Source organism: Ambystoma mexicanum, chromosome 5q (assembly GCF_040938575.1).
Source record: "Ambystoma mexicanum isolate Mex_15411 chromosome 5q, UKY_AmexF1_1, whole genome shotgun sequence".
In the NCBI taxonomy this organism is placed as follows: Eukaryota; Metazoa; Chordata; class Amphibia; order Caudata; family Ambystomatidae; genus Ambystoma; species Ambystoma mexicanum.
Window position 1 is genome coordinate 93,736,367 of NC_090933.1, and position 23,173 is coordinate 93,759,539.

At 45.4% G+C, this 23,173-nt stretch overlaps 1 protein-coding gene across 1 annotated transcript in view; it reads right to left on the reverse strand.

The window, feature by feature from the left end:
* Positions 1-23,173, reverse strand: part of CLPTM1L (CLPTM1 like) — a 938,124-nt gene that overhangs the window by 842,833 nt on the left and 72,118 nt on the right. The window contains exon 3 of the mRNA XM_069620583.1: positions 1,434-1,623. Within this exon, the coding sequence (XP_069476684.1) occupies positions 1,434-1,623 (190 nt within the window). The remainder of the gene's footprint in view (positions 1-1,433; positions 1,624-23,173) is intronic.

Sequence of the window (23,173 nt, forward strand, 5' to 3'; positions counted from 1 at the left end):
ACCCAAGATTTGGGCTGCAAGAATAATTCTGCTGTGTAACAGCAATTATCTTTTTAAATCAATACCGGACAATTGGACAGGAGCATCATTTTCAAAATCTTAAATTAGGAAATAGATGGCAACCTCAAGATTATAGGATGATATTCCTTTAAAATCCTTTGGCAAAAATGTTTACAATACAACTTTTGAGGCTCCTAAGAGAGTAGGTGGAGGAAAGAAAAAAGTTCATTCAATCAAACAGGTTAACTAAGTGTGCATCCCTGGTTCATAACTTTTAGCATTTAATCATCTCACTCTCAAATAAACTCAAGAATTAAAAAAGAAAAGCCATTACACTTTAGATTTTTACACCTCCCCAAAGCCATAGCTAAAGTAGACTGACATCTACTGTGGCAGAATGTGGATACAAGAGGATTCTCTTGGTCACTGATCGCACTGATAAATAATTTATTTGGGATTAGGTATACAAATGAGGGTGGTATATCTGCAAGAATTTAAATTGTATTACTTGTAAATCATTTTTGTATAGTATTTAAGTTGACCACATTGTAATCTCCTCCTTCTCTTTTATCATGATTGATCTAGTTTTTTTAACCCTGAAATCATTTGAATAAATACAAGATACATCCAAAATTAAGCAACGGTGTCTATATGCCTGAATGCTGAAAAAGCTTCTGGCTGACCTTCAACAAGTCTAAAACGTGTGATACAGATATGGACCAGGCTGAAAAAATGCAATCACATTTCACCGCCAGCCAGCATGTCACTGCATGCACAGTCAGTGTAAAAAAAGCACAAGATTAAGACCTTATACCAGAATCCTAATCCTTTTAACTAATCACACCATGTATTCCCAACAACCAAACTCTGCTACTGTACTCTGTTCCGGTCACTGAAACTCACAATGGACCACATTTTAGTTTTTTCAAGAGTACAAAGTGCATCAATGGGCAGAAATTAATTATTTCACCAGATTGCTAGACTACGCAATGCCATTCTCCTTCCAATATGAGAAATTATTTACACTTTCGTAAATCATTGACAAGTTGAATCTTCAATTAGGGATTACTTGGCGACGAGAGATACCAAGGTCCTTGCACAACCCAGAGCCACGTTGCCCCTTGTAATAAACTTGTGCTTCAGAAATAAACAGTTACGTAAAAGTCAGGGTACATGTTGGCAAGCCAATATTAATTCCAAAATAAAACTAAACCCTTTTTAACAGGATTTTAACATATGGGACAGCCATATTATAAATAAATAAATGTATATATTTATCAGCTTGCCTTTTAATTTATTTGAAACATCTCAATTGTTGAATTTAATAACATTACAAACCATATGTATATGCTTCATAATCTAAAGTGTTGTTGCTTTTCCACTTTAAACTTTATTTTTCAAATCAATATCCTTTGACCCAAACCCGTCCATACCTGGGTGGTACTTTCTCCAGTGATCAGATTCATTTCTTCAGGTTTCGGGATCATGTATGTGGTAAGTGGGCTCACTATGTGTACCTGTTTACCATCATGCCAAGGCAAGACTCCTTCATGGTGAAGAAAAACGTATGCATACAATGTACCATTGTTTCGAGTTTTCTTCGGTACAGAGACATTAAAAGTCCTAAAAAACAAAGAAATATTTCCAGCTTACAGATCAGAAACACACATGCGGTTTCACAAGTGGATAAAAAAAAAAACAGACTTCAGTACACATAAAAAGTTTTAGAGTAAATATGTGAATTAAACTATTTTTAAAGCATAAACCAAATTATATTGATTGAAATTAGTATTTTCCTCCGATGAAGTACTAATAAATGACACACAAATCAAAATATCTGACCAACATAGTTCCAGCACATAAATACAACTTTATCAGTAATCACTTGTATTATTAAGCAGTACGATATGATGCCCCACAGTTATTTTTGACAGACTTCAAATAATACTCACAAATAATTACTGGCTTAAATGAAAAGAAAGTGGACACAAAAGCATCGAGGCACTGCAATGGTTATAAAAATGACATGCACATAGAGCAACTACACATGGAATCTTGGTTTACAATGCAGAGCTCCAAGGTTGTCTCATATTTCTGAACAAAGCTCAAATGTGCTGTGTTATTTGGGGAAATGTGCGATTCTTTTAAGCATGTAACCAAATCAGTAAGTAACTCCTCCACTCCCTTTTGCCTGCGTCTTTCCAGAATTAATTTTAATTTTGAATGTTTACCTTTTTAGCCAGTTCCCCAGATAGGATTTGGAAATGGGAGCATTTTAGTCCCTATTTTTTAAGGTTGCAAGTAAAATGTTTTTAGAGGGTAAAAATGAAAATCAAATTCCCAATGGGAGTATTTTAGGAGTGAGTAAAAATAGGTTTTAACTGGAAAACGAATTTTTGTAATAATTATTTCTCTGCACCTAGTTATTCATGCACATTAAAAGATACAGGTTTACCTCTTCTGATTAGGCATTAATAATAGTAAATATTTCTGTGGTAGTACGTGGACTTGGGCATTTGTATTTATTACATTTTATATAGCGCTTTACGGCAAAGCGCTTTACATTACAACAACAAGAATACATTACAATAAATTAGAAGCATAATTGCCAAACATGAGAAACAATTGAGAACAAATCGAGAACAGAATGTAGAACAATTTGCCTAGAACTACACAATTTATAGTGAAATCAACCTTTCCAAGAATTAAAAACCCATCCAATTGCACGGTTAAGCACGGTTAAGTTGTTAAAACTCAAGTGGCCTAAGATACAAGTGTGCCAGTATTACCTGAAGCTGACAGAGTGGCACAAAGGCTTCTGGTAATTACTTGGGCAGATAACTGGCAGAAAGGTGCAAGTAATGCTGGGGAAGGGGAAGTAATTGCTTGCGTAGAACATTCTGAAGTAGACAACCTGTGGTACCAAAGACTGCAGACACCAAAGAGAAATGAGTCTTATGTGCAGAATCAGGTTGTTATTGTGGCAGACAGGAGAGGCAAAGAGGCTGCACCTTTTGTGAAGGTCATTGAAAGGAAGAGTGCCTTGCCTACCTGAAGAGGTTGAAGTGTATCTTGTCGAAGCCTGTCTAACAATTCTAAGTACTGAGATGTGGTAGTAGTGCCCAACTGTGGTGGTATACTAAGTTGTCAGCAGATGTAACATGTTAATTACTTACAAAAGACACACAAAGAAATATACATCTATGTACATGTTTTCAAGCAAATGTTGAATTTTAAAACTTCATTTCTTTTCTATACATACATAAATTTACAGTAACAATCACTTTTTTTCAATACCCATATAGGGTAATCTTAAAATATATCCCAATACCTAGTTGTTCCTATTATTAAAGCACTTCTCATGTCATTTAGAAAATGATACGTGTACACATTTTTCTTACAATAAAACACTTGAGAATTTACATATGTTTATTGTAAAACGTAGTAAATAATTAGGGTTCAACAATTTCTGCCGATTCTTTTTGTAAACATATATACAGATATGATAGTGAACATGTCTTCGATATATTTGGCACAAACCAAACATTCTAAGCAGTGTACCATTTATAATTCTGATATCTTCTTTTACCAAAGTACTACAAAGGAAAGCTTCAAAAGTAGTGATATGTACATGTGTAGCTGTTTACTGTTTGAAACAATGTACTCATTAGGAACTACTCTAAAATGCTAATTTCACATATGTAGAAATGTAAGGGTGGTATAAATATTGGCAAATACATAGAGTGATATTATGTCGGATGCCATTAGTTAAATAAACATTGATGTTATATGATGCTATTAGCGATGATACCAGTGATGCCATCAGCAATATCATCATTGTGGTCATAGGCTCCAAGTTCTCACCTTAACGTGACTGCAACTAAAGTTTTTTCCTTGAATTTCAAGGGTTTTGTAACTATATACATTTTTTTCCAAACATGGAAGGCCGTGGCCACTGTATATTTTAGAACAGTCCAGACCAGTAGGGCACAGCACAAACACTACCAGACGACTTATATTTTAAAACACTTGCAACCCATCACTCAAAGATATTCATCAATCACTAACTGATTTTTTCCTGTTTTGACAGTGGTATTGGTATGCATATAAGTTTGCCGGCTTTGAGAACTCACAATGTTTATAGGCAATGCGCAGTGAGATAAAATTATTTGCCACGGATCAAACACTGGTTAAGCAGCGTGCTTCAAGCCCCTTGTTTATGGCCGGTCTCTTGGTCACTGTTGTGATACACCGCACAACCCCAACTAACTGCATTTAAGCACCAAGGCAAAGGGAAAAAAATGACGGTTTGCAAGGATAACATAGCCAAAATCAAAAACTGGCACCCGTGAATATACGCACAGTAAAGTGAAGTGAACATATATTAAAGTGAAATATACAAATTTAGTTCAATTGACCTTCCCCTTAGAAGAAAGTGCGCAAGGCAAAATAGCATTGGACTATAAAAAAAGTAATGAACACCAGAAAAATAACCGGAGAGAGAAAAGTTCCAATAAATATGCTGGGAAAGTATAAAAGATGCTCACCTTTTAAACCCAGCAAGCAGTTTTGAAATATTCCCTGGAAAACCAAATCCCAATACGAAACAAGCACTTGTAGGCTTGTGGTTATGCGTCTGCACTGGTAACATGACAACCCGAGTAAAATCCGGGTAGCCAAATATTTGTTTAAGCTTGCCAACTGCAAAAGAAACGAAGGGGTTGCATCCGCCCACTGAAAACAAAGCTACGCTGTCCACCCACATATGTCATTTACTTGTGCCCTGAAAAGCAGCCACAATCAGGGGCAAATAACTGCACTGGTGTCCAAGATTACAAACTCTCTTGCCACATCGTGGGCAAATACTCATGACTTATTTGCCCTCTCATTTTCCCTCCTCATCCCCATGTCTGTCTTTCAACAATACTCTGCTTTATAAAGATAACTTGAAAAGGTACGCATACCATAATGTCACTGAAATAAAGAAACCCTTAAAGAACTAGGTTAGGCAAAAAGTGTACAATTGTGGCATTATTCCCCCATCTTGACCGGGAAACTACAAATACCAGAATGAAATTTAGCAAAAGGCAAACAAATTGTCTCTTAAGTGCAATACTTTCATGGGCCGACCGTTGCATGGTTTAAAAAAGAAATTATGCCAATACTGTGTGTTACGAGAAATTTAGAACTAAGAAAAACCGCCATCCGGAACTGTAGTACTGTAGTACATTTCAGGCTGCAGTAACCGGGACTGACCTTGCTTAGCTTGAAAGCGAGGAAGGCGCCTGCACCCTCAGGCCATGCTGCTCTCAGTCGGTCTTCAAACCAGGGTGTGGGGGGAGGGCGCAAGTCCCCAGCCTGAAATGTAAAAATTGAGGAAATGGGCAAGGGTGACTTGCAGGGTCGGACTGGAGCACAAAACTGTCTTGGGCACCAATGAAAAAGTGGGCCACCGTTGCAAATGGCAATTCATTCCTTTAGTCACAGACTGTTTGAATAGTTCCCAAGGGTGTGTTTTTTGTTAGAATGTAAGCAAATTGTGATATTTAAGGAATATTTATTCGCAACAATGGTCGAAACTACTAGCTGCATATTGATGTAACTCATCAAACTGGCCATATTTGGGCCATATTGGCCCAAAAAGTGCCCCATTTATACCAGAAAAACTGGCCCACAGAAGCATTTTGCATTTTTGGTTCAGGTAAGTGCCCAATCGCCCTATAGGCCAGTCCGAGCCTGCTGGCTCATCCATAATGGGCGAGGGGGCGTCGACCCAGTGGCCCCTCACCGATTATTGAGGAGCCAGCCCAGTAAAACACCAAGCACTCCCTCAGCTGCTTTTTCCAGCTGAGGGACTGCTCCTGGGCTGGCTGAACTGAAACACTGTTTCCCTTTGGCAGTTCAGTTCCCCAGCCTCACATGCTCACTGAGCCATGCAAGGCTCAGGGTGTTTTACTTCTCAAACCTTGCATAGCTTATTAGAAATGCTGGCTGGGGAACTGCATGTCTGTGTGTGGGAGGGCGAACTCCTGCGCCTCCTCGCACATATGGAAAGAGCAGCCTGGAGCGGGGCGTTCAGCACCCACACGCAGGCCCCTGCAAGCTCTTGCTTCCCGATTCCTGTTCATGATGCAGGAGCTACAGCACTGGGGAGGAAACGTCAGGACCAGGGGAAGAAGGAAAGTTTATGTGCAATTATTTTTTTATTTAAATATGTGTATGAATGTACGCTTGTGATATGATTGAGTGTATGATGGTTGCTCGTGTGAATGATAAAGTGCTTGTTGTGTGCGTTTGTGTTGGTCCGTGGAGCTGATTTTGGCGAGTGCATGGAGGAGGGTTGTACAACAAAGGCATTTTCAAAATGCCTTTGTTGCACAATCCCCCTTACCCACCTGCCAAAATCAGCTCTCCTTCTGATGTGCTGTAGTGCCCAGGGATGGTATTTTTTTACTGCCCATCTATCAAAGATATCCAGTAAAAAAATGTCATGCCTGCCCCCTGGATCCCCAAGGGGCCAATTGCAAACTGTTCGGCTTTTTGCCCAATTTTACATGGTTTTAAAAATAATTCCCGGAGGGCGGGGGGCATCCCCACCCCCAGAACCCTCCTTGATTGGTTTGGGCTCCATCGCTACGCTCGGTCGCTATGGCATTTCTTGGGGAAATATTTATGCATCTCCATGAAAAGAATTCCCCAGCCGCCACTGACCATGGAACTGTGCTGGGTGCAGGGTGGGGGAGCCCACCGTGTGTGGTAGGGTGGGGAGAGCCCAGGGGCTGGGTAGGAGTGGGATGAAGGAGCCCAGTGACTGATGGGAGCAGGTGGGGGGAACCCAGGGACTATACTGGGAGTAGGGTGCAGTGACGGTGTGCAATAATTCATAGCCATTTGGACCTACTGTCCATTTGGCATTTTTGGGGGCCCGGCCTGCCCACATTTTGCTTAGGGTGGGGCCCAGGCCTATAAAGTTTGAAGACCACTGCTCCAAGTGGTCTTGTAACTTGTGCTCATTTATTCGGCAACATGGCCAAAGGCTCCTGGCCGCTACTTTGCTTTGAAGCGAAGCAGGGTCAGTCCCTGTTACTGCATGGACGGGAGCTATTTTTCACCACCTTCACTGTAAACATATCCATTTTCTTATTTTCAACCTTTTTTCTATAGCTGTGAGTACAGAACTACAGATACCCACGGCTATCTGTAGTCATTTTATGTATTGACTACAAATAGCCATGGCTATCTCTAGTTTTTATAACGTTGAATATCGGAAAAACGGCTGAAAAAAAGAAAATGCTTTCTTGACCCCCAGGCCCTCACGCCAAGTGCCCCTCTCATCTGCGACAGCTCCCCCCTCTCATAAAATGGCCTCCTAAAGGCCCCTGCCCACTCCCGTTTCCCCCCCCCCCCAACAACAGATGCTGTTTCTGTAACATAATTTGCTTTGAAATGTTGGCTATTTGCGGATATGGCCAGGTTTACAGAAAAGCTAGGTGTTGCAAACTCAGTCCCTAGACCCCCTCCAACTCGCAAATTTAAATTGGTGTCCTCTAGCCACCTCCCACCCTCCCCCGGAACCCCAACCCTGCCCCTTGCACCCCCACCTCATTTGCATGTTTGTTTACCTGCAAATGGCTTTGTTCCTGTGTTTCATTTTCTGATGACCTCGGCTATATCCTCGGCTATCTCTCGCAACGAGCAAAAACAAAGATGGTGGCTGTCTCATTTCTAAAAACAACTGGAACGGCAATTTACCCGAGATATAGCTATCCATTTCAGAGAAAGGGCACCCCCTTCTCTGTCAAATATTTTTAAATCTACTGCACGCAATAACCACAAATCACAAAAGGCCTCCAGTAAATGCTTTGTGCCCAGGTTATTTCAGACCTGGTCCAAATCCTTTCAGCAGTTTGAGCCAAGCAGTCCGGCAAAAATGTACCTCGTTTGTCTATGGGCAAATAAATGGGAAGTAGGCCACATCTAATTTCATTTTCTTTCTTAATATCTTTTTTTTATTTTTTAACACATAATTCCCGAACTTTGCAGTTGAGGGGAGGTCGGGGGCGGGGCGCATCCCTAATGGACTTCAAAATTTCAACCAAATCCATTACACAAATCAAAAGTTATTAGCAATAAAAGTGTTTTGAGGTTTGTTTTGGGAGTCCTACTCACCTCAACTATAGGTGCGTGACTGCCGCCCTATAACAATATATATTATATCTATTTGGGATACATTACTCACCGTAATCGTATTTCTGATGCTTCTATATGCTTAGATTCACATGCTGTGCATAGGCCGACATCTAGTGGAAGCTGCAGAGTATTACAGTTTGTTTTTCTAAACTCGAAAATGGGTGTCGACACAGGGCGTGCCAGTAATACTATCCCTAGTGTGACGTCCACTGTACCCATGATCCCTCACGCGTGTAGGACCCTCAGATTGTATTTTTTCTGACATGAGGTAGCATGAGGAGTAGCACGAGTACAGATTATCCAAGCAGATAGATAGGAAGATAAGACTACAAGCATCCATGCGCCTTCTCTCAGATTGGAGGAAGGGCGGGTTGCATGTGAATCTAAGCAGATACAAGCATGGAATCTGTTTAGATCACATGCTGTGCATAGATTAGCGAGCAGTGTTAGAAGAAGGAGGTGGGATGTGAGAAGGGTCCTGAGCAAACAGATGTCTTAGAACCGCTTGTCCCACTTGAGTATCTGTCTTGGAATGAGTGTCAATGCAGTAATGCTGAGTAAAAGTGTGAATAGAGCTCCACGTAGCTCCTTTACAAATGGTGTCAAGGGGTACAGTGTAGAGTGGGCTCTCGGCGTAAAAGGCAGAGTCTTTTCAGAAAGGGAGTAACATAGTTGGATACAATTGATTATCCATTTGGAGATGGCACCTTTAGAGATGCGATCTCCTTCTCTGCCTGTAGCTACGGAGACAAACAGTTGGTCTGTTTTCCTTAGCGGTCTGGTCTTGTCTACATAGTAGAGGACCGCTCTTCGCACATCTAGAGTGTGTAGTTTCACCTCAGCAGAGCTTTTGGGTTCTTGGAAGAAGGCCGGAAGCTTGATGGACTGGTTAACGTGGAATTTAGAAATAAACTTAGGTGAGAACCTAGTGTGTGTTCGTAGAACCAGTTTATCCTTATGACCAGTAAAGAAAGGATCCTGCACTGACAGAGCCTGAATTTCACTGACCCTTCTTATGGATGCAACGGCTACTAAGAAGGCAGTTTTATAGGTCAGGTGTTTGAGACTGGCTTTATGCATGGGTTCAAATTGTGGGCCCATGAGCTTAGCAAGCACCACATTAAGGTCCCAACCAGGTGGTGGGTTTGAAATTGGGGGGTGGAGACTCTTTACCCCTTCCATGAAGGCTTTACCACTGGTACTTTCCACCACGAAACCTTGTTGTGGAAAGTGGTGTATGCTGAAAGCGCTGCCAGATGTACCTTTAGTGAGTTAAATACCAGGCCTGCGTCCAGCAGGTGGAGCATGTAAGTGACAATATTGGAAGGAGTGCAATCAACTGGGTTGATTTGCTTATTCTGGCACCAGATAATGAATCTTTTCCATTTATCAAAGTAACAGTGCCTCGTGTTAGGTTTCCTAGATTCCTTTAGGATGTCCATACATCTCTGTGGTAAGTTGAGATGTCCAAACTCTATGACTTCAGGAGCCATGCTGCCAGGTTCATTGAGCTGGGTTAAGGATGCACTGTTTGACCTTGGTGCTGGGACAGTAGGTTGTACCAGCACAGGAGTCTGATGGGTTCGCACACTGCTAGTCTGCGTAGGTGTGGGAACCATGGTTGCCTCGCCCACATGGGAGCAACTAGGACGAGTGTCATCGATTCCCATTGTATCTTGTTGACCACCTTCATTATGAGAGGAGTTGGTGGAAAAGCGTAGGCAAACATCACTGACCAGTTCATCCACAGGGCGTTCCCCTGGGAGTCTGGCTGGGGGAACCTGGATGCAAATCCTGGGAATTGCCTGTTTTCGCTTGTGGCGAATAGGTCTTTAGTGGGGATGTCCTCTACGACTTCTCCGAGTAGACACCATTCATGTTCTCTTGGGAGGGGATCTCTGCTCAAAGCGTCTGCTAGCGAATTGAGATCCCCTGGAACGTGTTGAGATGACAGGTAAATGTTCCGTCTGAGTGCCCATTTCCAGATTTTCTGGGCAAGCTTGGACAGATTTGGTGAACGAGTCCCTCCCTGTTTGTTTAGGTAAAACATTGCTGTTGTGCTGTCTGTCAGGATCTACACTGACAGGTTCAACAGGTGGGGCTCAAACGCTTTAAGCGCTCTGAATACTGCCAGAAGCTCTAGCAGATGGATACGATTCTTGGCCACTGTGTGAGTCCAGAGACCCGGAGCTGTGTGATGAAGGAGGTGTGCTCCCCACCCTGACAGGGATGTGTCCGTAGTGACTACAGCCTGTACCTCTGGATCGTAAAAGGGTTTCCCCTTTGACAGGTTCTCTCTTGTCCACCAGTGAAGACTTTGTACAAGTGTTGGTGAAATGACCACTAGATCATCCCACTGACCACTTGCCTGAGACCACTGTTTCGCCAACCATTCTTGCATGGGTTGCATGCGCGCGTGGGGGACCAGGTAAATACATGACGCCATCATGACTAGCAAACGCATCGCTTTGCGCACCCTTATCTGGCAACCGGGCTGATATAGAGGAATTTGCAGTAGTAGATTCAGAATTCTTTCCTCTGATGGAAAAGCCAACCCCTCTTGAGTGTTTAGGACAGCTCCTAGGAACTGTTTGGAGGTGCTTGGCACCGGGCTTGATTTTTTTCTCGTTTATGGAGAAACCCAATTCGAAGAGGAGGTCGATTGTTCTTTGAATGTTTGCTCTGCAAATTACTGGGCTCTCCCCCGTGATGAGCCAGTCGTCCAGGTAAGGGTACACTGGGATTGCCTCCCTGCATAGGTGTGCCGCCGCCACCGCCAGTACCTTGGTGAATACCCTTGGAGCCGAGGCTATACCGAAGGGCAGCACCTTGAACTGGTATTGCTGACTGTCCACCTTGAAGCGCAAGAATCTTCTGTGCGCTGGGAACATTGAAATATGAAAAGGTTGCCTTAAGGATGCAACCGACACGGCTCTCCCCTCCGACGCAACCTGGGCCAACTGGCCCTTTAAGGGTTCCGGTGCGGAGTCGATGAGGACAGCTACTTGCTCCCACTGGTGGCAATTGTAACTAGCCAGCAGAGTGGTGGAGTTGGCAATCCTTGCCTGGTAAACAGAAGTGGAGGCCACCTTCCTTCCCCCAACCCGTAGATTGTCCTGCTCTCCTTGTCGGGGGAGCCTCAGATGATAGAGGCCCTCTTCTGGGTATTAGTAACTACCAGGGAGTCCGGCTTCAGTTGCCCCCTCATGTAAAGTGGGTCTGATTGGGCTGCCCTGAACAATTTCTCGAGACTGGGGTTTACTGCCCTGGTGAGGTTAGGAATGAGAAGGGAAGGGTCAATTCTCCGTTGGATGGACTTGAGAATTGGAATGGCTTGGGCAATGGGTTTTGTTTCTCCCACTAGTTCTTCAGCAAAGTCCCTCCCCTCCTGTGCTCCCTGAGTGTCTATGCGGAAGTGCTCTGCCGCTCTAGTCAAGACCTCATTTAGGAGGGGCTGGTTGTCGACTGGAGAGTCTGTAACTTGTGGTTCTTTGCTTACAGGGGAGTCTATTTTGTAGACATCTGGGTCATCTTCCTCCTCATCCATGGCCTCGTGTTGCCTGGCGTGGTGGGCCCAACGTTTGGTCGAGCGGTCCTTAAGTGTCTTAGCCTTGAACCGGCTACACGCTCTGCAGTTCGCCTCGGGGTGGTCCCTCGGCAAGCAGAGGTTACAGGTGGCATGTTTCTCAACCCAAGGATACTTGCTCTTGCATTTGTGTCAGAATTTGAAAGGGGTACCCTTCATACGCACCCTGTGGCAGCGGGCAAGTGTCCGTCGTGCAGCTCTCGACGGTTGTTTCTTCTCCGGGCCGGCGTCGAACTTCGAACCTCGATGATTCGACGTGGGAGTGGAAGAAACGGGGAATAATTATTGATTTTTAGCAAAATATGGCTGAAAGCCAGGGAACTCCGCAGAATGCTTCCGTCAAGTGTGGCGGAAAAAAACAATCTGAGGGTCCTACACGCGTGAGGGATCATGGGTAAAGTGGACGTCACACTAGGGATAGTATTACTGGCACGCCCTGTGTCGACAGCCATTTGAGTTTGGAAAAACAAACTGTAATACTCTGCAGCTTCACTAGATGTTGGCCTATGCACAGCATGTGATCTAAGCAGATTCCACAAGCCTCAGAAATATATATATATATATATATACACACACATAAACACACACACACACACACACACACATATATGGGATACATTATTCACCGTAATCGTATTTCTGATGCTTGTATCTGATTATATTCACATGCTATGCATAGGCTGACATCTATTGGTAGTTGCGGAGTATTACATTTTTTGTTTTTGAAACTCGAAAAGGGACATCGACAGGGCATGCCATTAAAACTATCCCTAGTGCGACATCTCCTGTACCCATGGTCCTTCACACATTGAGGTCCCTCAATCGTTTTGTTTCGGACATGAAGTAGCATGAAGTGTAGCGCGAGTACGGATGTAATAAAGCAGATAGAGTAGGTAAGGCCAGAAAACACCTATGCACCTTCTACTCTACAGGGGAGGAAGGGTGGGCAGATGTAATTCTAAGCAGACTCAAGCATCAGAAATAGGATTACGGTGAGTAATGTATCCCTTCTGAGGCTTGTGGATCTGCTTAGATCACATGCTATGCATAGACTAGCGAGCAGTATCTGGAGGAGGAGGAGGTGGGTTGTGAGAAGGTAGAGCAGCAAGTAGATGTTTTAGCACCACTTGTCCCACCGATGAATCTGCTTTAGAATGTGCGTCACTGCAGTAATGCTGAGTAAAGACATGTATGGAACTCCAAGTAGCTGCTTTGCAAATGGCATCTAGAGGGACGTTTGCAATAAATGCCTAAGTAGCTCCTGTATCTCTGGTAGAGTGAGCTATTGGTTTGAAAGGCAGGGTTTTCTTTGGTAAGTGCATACAGCTCTGCTATTCTCCAACTATCCATTTGGAGATGGCGTTCTTTGAAATGTAAGCACCCTCCGGACCAGGTGCCATCTTTTTTTCCTACAGGTTTTGTCCGGTTTTAAAAAAAACTGCTCTCCTTAGATTTGGTGTATGGAGGCTCCTTTCAGCCGAGTTAGATGGATTTTGAAAAAAAGTGGGTAGTTCAATAGACTGGTTAACATGGAACTTGGATATGAATTTAGGTGAAAGCCTAGGCTGTGTTCCGAGTACCACCTTGTCCTTGTGTATAACCAAGTAAGGGTCTTGCACTGACAATGCTTGTAGCTCACTAACCCGTCTTATCAAGGGGATGGCAACTAGGAAAGCTGTCTTGTAGGTTAGGCGTTCGAGGTTGGATTTGTGCATAGGCTAAAAAGGTGGGACCCATGAGCTTTGAGAGTACAACATTAAGATCCCAACCTTGGGCTGATCTCTTTCCTCTCTGACCGACCCTCCCAGGTCCAACTTGGGTCCTTCCTCTCCGCTATCTTTTTCTCTACCTGTGGTGTTCACCAGGGGTCTAACCTCTCTCCCGGCTGTTCAACCAATACCTGGCACTCCTTGCCACTGCATTGCCGCTTTCTTCCCCAACTTTCAGTGCTATGCGGATGACAGCCAGCTCATTTTCAAGCTACCTTCGGCCTCCTCTCCTCCTTCCCTCATTTCTCACTGTCTGCTATCCAGAAGTGGTGTGCCGCTAATGACCTCTGCCTTAATGCCAGTAAGACTGAGATTCTCCTCATCAGCACACCCGCTCCCTCCTTTCCTGTAGCTCTCTGGCCGGCCTCTCTTGGCACCACCTCCTGCAAGGCTAAAAACCTTGGGGTTATCTTAGACTCCACACTCTCCATCTCTCCTCACATCTCAGACGTCTCTAAGAAGTCACACTACCAGCTGCACCTCCTCAGAGGTATTCTTCCTTTCCTTTCCTTCCGCCAGAAGCTCAATGTGTCCAGTGCTTTGGTTCTCTCTCTAGGCTGGATTACTGCAACAGCCTCCTTCTAAATCTTCCTGCCTCTACTCTCCGCCCACTGCAACTCATACAGAACAGGACTGCGAGACTTGACCTTGGCCTCAAGCCCACGGATCGTATCTCTCCAGGACTGAAATCTCTGCACTGGCTCCCAGTGGCTGGGAGGATTAAGTTCAAAACCCTATGCATTGTCCACAAGGCCTTCTGGGGCATAGGGCCTCAATACCTTCAACTCTCTCTTCCTAAATATCTGCCTTCTCGAGCTCTTTGCTCATCCGCCTCCAACTCCCTCAGGGTCAGTCGCTTCTCCAAGCAACGAGTTGGTGGTAGATCTCTTTCTCCGGCTGGGGCCTCCCTCTGGAACAGCCTCCCTGGCTCCTTTAAACTTGAGGAGAACCATCTCCGGTTTAGGAAGCCCCTCAAAACCTCTCTCTTTGCTTCGGCTTTTTCTCCTCCTCTCCCCTGCTGACCTCCTGGCTGTAACCAGAACTGCACTGGTTACCTGGACACCCTCTGATCTCGGGCCAGGTCCCTCCCCCACCAGTGTCACACACCTGCACTGCCCGCCTGGCAACCCCTGCACTTGGGGACTGTTTCTGTATCCCTACAGCCCCCCTACCAGCCCTTGACATCGGATGTCTCCACTTAGCCATGCACTTGCCACATGCTGGCCTTACTTTTACTTATTGTCATTATCTATTCCCTTGTACTGCACTGTCCGTTCCCCCTTCACACGCTGATCTGACTGACACCTGGGCTAGTACGATCGTTGTCTGTCCCCCCCCTTTGTTACCCCTCCCTTGCCTCATTGCACCTTGAAACACTTGTGTATAAGCGCGTTATAAATGCCATATCATATCATAACCTCGTGGCAGGTTGGAAATAGGTGGGTAAAGTCTCTTTACTCCCTCCATGAAAGCCTTGATAACAAGAACCTTCCACCAAGACACCTTGTTTTGAGAAGTGATGTACGTGGACAGAGCCGCTATGTGATTTTTCCATGGCTGATTGTGCAGCGAGGGAAATGTTTGCATGGGAAATGCACAAATAAAAAATGTTCGTACATTTCCCATGCGAACATGCAGGGGGTGTCCTCTGCAAACCCCGCTCACTATACTGTGCAGTATAGTAAGCGGGATGTTGCAGGGGACACCACCCCAGTCCCCCGCAGCCTTTAAAAAAAAATAAAAATAAAAAAGAAAGTTCACACCAACCCCACCTAAACACATACCACGAAAAGTTCTAACTTTTGTTAGTTCGAGCTTTTCGTGGTGTGTGTTTTAGGTCTTTTGGTGGGGTCGGGGGTTTTTTTTTCTGACATTTTGTCCTATTCCGTAGAAAGAGCATGTAGTGAAGAATGTTTGCTGGGGAACATTCAATTGGATTTAAATCTTGAGATGGGCACCATATCACACATCTTTTCCACTTGTTGAAATAGCAGTGCCTGGTGTTGGGTTTGTGTGCCTTTTGTGATATCCATACACCTTTGGGGTCATTTTAAATGACCCAACTCTATGACTTCAGGAGCCAGGCTGGCAAGTTCAAAGACTGAGGATGTGGATGGAGTGTCATCCCTCCGTGCTGTGTTAGCATGTTGTAGGGGCACAGGAGTTTGATCAGTTTGCCAATTGCTAGTTTGCACAGATGTGGAAACCATGGTCGTCTTGCCCACATAGGGGCTATTGGGATTAGTGTGGCATGCTACACCGAGGAGTGGTGTTTGGGGAAAAGCGTAAGCAAATTTCCATGACTAGCTCATCCACAGGGCATTCTCCTTGGATTGAGGTTGGGGAAACCTGGATGCGAAGTTTGGGAATTGTGCATTTAGATTTGTGGCAAACAAGTCTAAAGGAGGTGGAGTTGCCACTCGTGCTCCTCCAGTAAAGGGTTTCTGCTTAGTGTGTCTGCTAGAGCATTGGGTTCCCCTGTAACGTGTTGAGGGACTAGCAACATGTTCCGCTTGAGTGCTCACTTCAGAAATGTTTTGGGATTGCCTGACCAACCTTGGAGAGTGTGTGCCTTCCTGCTTGTTTATGTAAAACATGGCAGTTGTGCTGTCTGTGAGGTTTTGTACTGTCTGACCTGCTAGATGCAGTTGAAAAGCTTATAGGGCTTTGACCAAAAGGTCGATGAGGTTTTGGGCCTGTGATGTGTGTCCACTGGCCATGCGCTGTGTGGTGAAGGTAATGGGCTCACCATCTGGAGAGTGAGGAGTCTGTTGTAAGTATCGCTTGAACTGGTGGATTGTGAAAGTGTTCTTTTAACAAGTTTTACTTGGACCACCAGCAAAAGAGCCTGTACAAGGGCTAGCAAAACAATCACTAGATCATCCCACTGACCGCTTGACCGAGACCATTGTTTCACCAACCACTCCAGCATTGGACGCATGCGCAGCCATGTGTGTGGAGCTGGATAAATGCATGAAGCCATCATCCCGAGCAGGCGCATTGCCTTGCATACAGGTATTTGATGACTGGCTAGATACAGAGTTATTTGCAGCAGCATGTTCTGAACTCTTTCATTTGAGGGGAAGACTAGTCCCTCGCTTGATTCTAGGAGCGTTCCCAGAAAATGCTTTGTTTGGCCGGTTGACGAGACTTTACTTTTTTTCTCGTTGATGGAAAACTCAACTGGAATAGAAGGTGGATAGTTCTTTGAGTGTCGTGCCTGCAAATTTGGGGATATTCTCCTGTTATAAACCTGCCTTTCAGATCAGGGTATATTGGGATTGATTCTCTGCATAGGTGCGCCGCCACTACTGCCAGTACTTGGTAAATACCGTTGGGAGCCGAGGCCATGCCGTAGGGGAGCACCTTGAATTGGTAGTGCTGTTACACTTTTTTTAGTGCAGGTATTTTCTTTACACTGGGAACATTGAACTACGAAAGAATGCATCTTTCATTGCAATGTTGCCATGTAGTCCTCCTGTTTCAATAGGGGGATTACCTCCTGCAGAGTTGTCATGCAACATTTTTGTGGCTTGACATGTGTTTGCTGGGTGCAGGTCTAGGACCGGGAACATTGTTAGGTCTTTCTTTGGCACAAGGAAGTATGTTGAATAGATACCCTTGTTTACCTGGTTTTCTGGGACGATTTCTATAACCTCTTTCTCCAGCAGTGTTCTGACCTCATCTAGCAGTATGCTTTGTTCTTCCTGTGTTGTCTTTCTTTGTCTTGGCAGGTGGTTGGATGGTCTTTGTATGAGCTCTATACAGTAACCACCCGCCATGGTGGATAGTACCCACTTGTCAGAGGTGATTTCACCCCCCCCCCTCATGAGTGGGTAAATTGTGACATGCAACGTCTTCCTGGAGAGGCATGGGAGGGTACCTGCAGCGGGCATCATTGTGTTGGGGGGCGGTGGAGCCTCTGGCTGAGGAGGCCCTACCTCTGCTTCAGCTCCTTTGAAAGTTCTGCGGGGAGGACTGTAATTGCGAGGAACCCCAAGATGATGCTTGGCCACCCTGACTAATTAGAAGAGTGCTGCAAATGTTGTCCCCGAAAACGCCTTGCGTTGAAAGCGCCTCTCTGCACAAAGTTGTTTGATAGTTGGCCAAGGGATTTTAGTGCATCATACTCCTCTTTAGAGCTTTTAAGGGCACCCTCGACCGCCTTGACAAACAGGGCATTTGGTTCAATCAGCATATTGAGTAGTGTGGCTTGCGTTTCGAGCTTAAAGCCAGATTACCTTAACCATGCATGGCGTTCAATAAAAGTGCCTTCTACTATTAGTCGGCCTGCATTATCGGCGGCATCCAGGTTATGCTTTAGGATGCAGTTGGCCACTTGCTTACCCTCAGCCACTGTGTTGTAGCTAGCCAAGAGGGTGCTGTTATTGGCAATTCTTGCCTGTTAGGCAGCCGAGGAAGCCACTTTCCTGCCCAATGTATACATCTTTTTACTTTCCTTATCAGGAGGTGCCTCAGCAGAAGCTAGAGGTGTCCCCGCCCTTTTTCTTGTGGTGGTTACAATGAGTCAGGTTTTAACCAACCCCTAAAGTACAAGGGGCCAGAGGCGGCTGGCCTGAACATTTTCTCAATACAGGGTTTGACTGCCGTCGTAAGGTTAGGAGTAAGTAGAGAAGGCTGAATAGACTGCAGGAGGGGGATGAATTGTGCCGCAGAATTTTTGTCCCCAAGGATGTCCTCCACAAAGTCCTTATCCACCTGGGCCTCCTGTGTGTCAGTTTTTAAATGTTCTGCGGCCTTCCCGAGGAGCTCATTGTACTGGAGCTGGTTATACACCGGGGAGTCAGCTACAGGCTGGTCATGGTGGAATGGAGATTGGATGACAGACGTCATTGTCCTCATCATAATACCGGTCACAATCATATCGGTCCCTTTGATCCCCTAGCAAACCAGGATCTTGAGAATCTGATTGTCAATACAGTAGAGATCCTGAGGAGCATCCTGTGAGGTGCTGGGCTGTGAGGTGTCTAACCAAGCCTTTTTTGGCAGCTGGTTGACCTTTACCTGCATCCCCTTGTGCGGGCCCTTTAAGGCTAGAAAGTTGATCAGGGTGACGGTCAAAGAAGAGCACAAAGCATGACATTCTCCGCATTATCCTGTCTCTGTGGTCCATTGAGTGGAGCTAGGGAACATGGAGGGAGCAGGGGTGTCTTGTATTTGAGGGGTACCCTCTGTTGGAGTAGGCCGATTATGATACATGGACACTGAAAGTGTCTTTGGGGAGAGAAGGGTGCCTGGCCTGGAAAGTAGAGGATTTTGACTTTAGGGGTGTCAAAGTTTGAGTGTGACGCCTTGGACTTTAGGAGTGTGTCTGGCACATGCTTCTTAATGAGTGAACAGAGGATAGCACAGGGGCAACGTGCTGGTCTTGGAAGCAAGACCATGCAGAGCAACAGAAGTTTGAATTCCGGATCCGCACTTAGAAACCGAACTCGGGTATTAAGCGAGTTATAAAAAAACAATTAAATAATCAAAAAAAATGCCCTAATTTTCGCGGTAGTGTAGGGGGCCATTGAAGCATTTTTGCACGCATGCTCTCCGGCGCCCCGAAACGTGATCTGATTTATTCGCGGAGGCGGAAACACATTTGATTCGACACCACGTGTGCCTCAACGGTCGACCATGCAGTCGACTGTGGGATTTGTGTTTTCCTGGAGTGCAGTGCGAGTGCCTAAGCCAGCTGGTGTAATCTCTGTAACAGGACTGCCGGCCTGCTTGATGGAGTCGGGGGCTCGGGTCCTGATCGTCCTCTGCGTCACTTAGGACGCAGACATCGCTGGAGGCTCCCTCCACATCAATAGCGGCTTCGGCCTGCATGATGTGATGGTCACAGTCTTTTGTTTTACGGTCCTTTAAAGTTTTAGGCTGAGATTGCTTGCAAGACGCACAGTTTTTCCGGGTGGTCCCGGGGAAGACAGTTGTACACACACTGTTTCCTTCCAGGGGTTCTTCCTGTCACAGGAAGGACAACATTTAAAAAAGGTGTATTTTCCATAATACGAGATGATGGTGAGGGAAAGCTAAGAATCAACATTCTCTAAGGAGAAGAAAGTTATGAACCTCCCCCCAATACCCCTACTGTGAAGGGTCGAGACCCGGTGAGGACTGTGTAGGCCACAGTCAAGTTCGTCGAGACTGTATGAGCAGTCTGTCGATGAATTTATCTTAAAAAGCCGCTGAAGATGATCTTGCGATAATACGGCAGTCGAAAGGTGTCATGCCACGCAACACTTGGCGCCTGTGGAACCGCTGGCAGCGTGGACATTATTCCGCCGCACACGCTGGTAGCCTGTCAAGCCCACCTGCAGCTCTGCCCGTGCGTATGCGCGCTGACGCGGCCCGGAGTTTAAATACAGCTGCTTCCGGATTGCGTACGCGTTGCGACGCTTCCGGTTTCCTCCGTTAGTGCTGTCTGCCTTTTGCCTGCTCTTCCCTCGCTCGCCCTTGTTGCAGTACTATCCGATCTCCATCAGGTCCTTGTCCTCTTTCTCCTTGTTTTGCCTGCTGCCCTTTTTCTTCTGCTATTTTCATTCCTCTCTCCTTGCCACCCTCCTTCTCCCGGCTTTTCTCTGTTTCCGTTCTTCTACCTTATTTTTCCCCTTCCTGTTTTTCTCCCTCTGCCTGCCTCCTTGTGTACCAGACCTAGGCCTGTTTTCTTGGATTGCTGATTCTACTGTTCAGATACCTTCCTCTGATCTCCTGTGTACCGGATCCTGGCCTGTATAAGGACTGCCTATTCTCTTGTGCTACACCTATGGACTTGGTTCCTCTTGTGAGATTCCTTACTACTTACTGACTACCTTCCTCCGGAGCAGCTTCCTTTCTACCATGGAGTTCAGCTTCAGCCGACTGCATTCTCCCAGCATACCAGCTCATTCCTTAGGAGAGTCACGCAGGTCGCTTAGTGGTTTTTGTGCCATTTGGCTTTTTCCCCTTCCCGGCGTTCCCGGGAGGAGGCACCGGGTACCCTTCTTGGGTGACATGGTGGCTTCCTTCCGTGGGCGCCCTTACCTACATAAAAAAAAGGAGCGACCAAGAAGTAAAGGAAAGAAGGGTACAGGAAGAAGAGATGAAGGTGAGGAGTTAGGGGAGGGTGGTGAATCGGATTCTACGTTCTCTGACAAGGATATCACCGATCCTGGTGACAAAAGGAAAGAAAGTCAGTCTATAATTAAACTTTGATAATCAAAAGGCGTTAGCTAGAAGGAAACTCTGCAACTTGCATCCGACTGATGGTGGGAAAAAACAATCTGATAGACCTCGACACTTGAAGGACTATGGGTACAGTGGACGTCACACGAAGGATAGTATTACTGACACACCCAGTCGACGTCCCTTTTCGAGTTTCTAAACCAAATAATGTAATACTCTGCAACTACCACTAGATGTCGGCCTATACATAGCATGTGATCTAAGCAGATCCACAAGCCTCAGAAACATGTATATCGACTTCGTTATGAAAAGTAATTCTATCCCATTTTAATAATGTTTTATTTGTTAACTTTTCATCGTGCATAAATGTTCTTATTTTGTGCCTGGTAAAGAGAGTAAAAGGGTTTTGAACGGACAGCTTTTCAGAGGTCATGTGATGCAGGAAACATGGTGCAGCAAAGAAAGATGGCGATGTTGGCTATCCTCCAACAGGAGCCTTGTATAACGAACCTGTCAGGTGATTTGTGTAAGGGACATTTGCATGATATGATATGATATATGATATGGCATTTGTAACGCGCCTATACACAAGTGTTTCAAGGCGCGACGAGGCAGGGGGGGGGGGGAAGACAGACAACGATCCTACTAGGCCAGGTGTCATTCAGATCGCGCAAGTGAGGGGTAGGGGGAAGGGAAAAAGTGCAAGGGGAAGGGGAGAGGCGGAAGTGCTGTACAGGGTAAGTAGAGTAAAAAATAAATAAATAAATAAATAGGGCCAGCTTGTGGCAAGTGCAAGGTAAGTGCAGACAAGTGCTGGGAGGGGGGGGGGCTGTAGGGATGCAGAGACAGTCCCGCAGTGCAGGGGTTGCCAGGGAGGCAGTGCAAGTGGAGAGTGGCTGGGCCAAGGACCGAGGTCGGTGAGAGTGGCCCAGGTGCAGGTTCAGTGCAGTTTCAATGAAGAATTTAGCAGGGGAGAGGGAGAGAGAAAGCAGAAACAAAGAGGAAGGTTTTGGAGGTGCTTCCGGAACCGAAGATGGCTCTCCTCAAGTAAACGATGCATCAACGATGGACCAATCTGCCTGCCTTTATGAAGTAGACATTATAGGGAGGCCTCCTCCCTTAATTGCAATATGAGACATTAGATTCCCAAATGTTCTAGGACAGTTTCGAATAGGTCACATGGCCATGACCTATAAAGTTTAAGATCTAATGGGAGGTTCAGGTTGTTGCAGATTTGTTCCAGTAGGATTAACTTGTCATTCTGGCGATTGTCTTGCAAGACAATAAAGCTATCTTGCACTCTACTGCTACCAGAGAACGATTTTGTAAAGACGTTTTTCCAAATGATAGTACAGATCTTCTCAGCATGTTGTCAGGCCCATACCATTTCTTCTTGACTGGTTTTCAGCTCACTGCTCCTATTCAGGCACTACACCAAAAACGTCTTCCCCTTGAAATCACAAGTACCTCTATATTTCATCACAAATACACATAAAAAGGGACTTGTTTGTTAAATACAATCACTCATAAAAACGGACACATAGATTGATAAACATGGGGAACAGGGAACACTCAACTATGATCAAACACCATCCTAAAGAAACAGCAATGAACTCCATGATTGTGGCCGGAGCATTTATCATGCAACGAGAGGTGAGAGACTGAGAATGAAGAAGGTGAGATGACCAGATGGCCTATAGAACTAGTGAAAACAGGTCATGCCCAATGGGGCATAGTCATGAAAAATAGGGGAAGGGAAAGAGACACAGCTGAGGGGGGATACACTGTGGAGACCTGGAAAAGGAGATACCTGGGCAAAAACTGTTAGAATCTGGTGGAGAGGGGGCCCAGCATCCCCCCCGAGAGCACTGGCGGCGCTTGGACGTTGGGTGAGCTGCAACCAGGTGGGCAACTGTACACGAGACCCAAAGCTGCTGGATGGGTCCGGAGTCCAGGAAGCAACAGTTCCAAGTCGGAAGTAAAAACTGTACACTACGTCACCCTGAGAACTAAGCAACTCTAGTAGTGAAACCACAAGAGCCATGAGGCACCCTACGAGAGTTGAAAGATGTGACTTACATATACAGAACTGAGCGACGTGCTGCAAGAAGCCACAAAGTTCAACAATGTTGGAAGTCCATGAGAAAGCCTCAGATTAAATGAGAAGGGGAAAACCAAAGTGAGGGCAATGCACTATAGATACCAGTAGGCAAGCCATGTCTGGTGCTGCATGTTGTGACAGGTAGTCAAAGTACCAAAGCAGCAATTGAAGAAAGTTAGAAAATCAAATGGGCAAGCTGCCGTTTGGGAATTCTAGCTCAAGTATCAAAGTGTGGCACAAAGACTAAGACAAGAGGTGTTTTGAGACTGCCCAGTGAGAAACATAGTCCTAATGACATGGCGTCCCATAACGACTGCGAAAGATGAAAACTCAAACAGTACATCCCAGTAGACA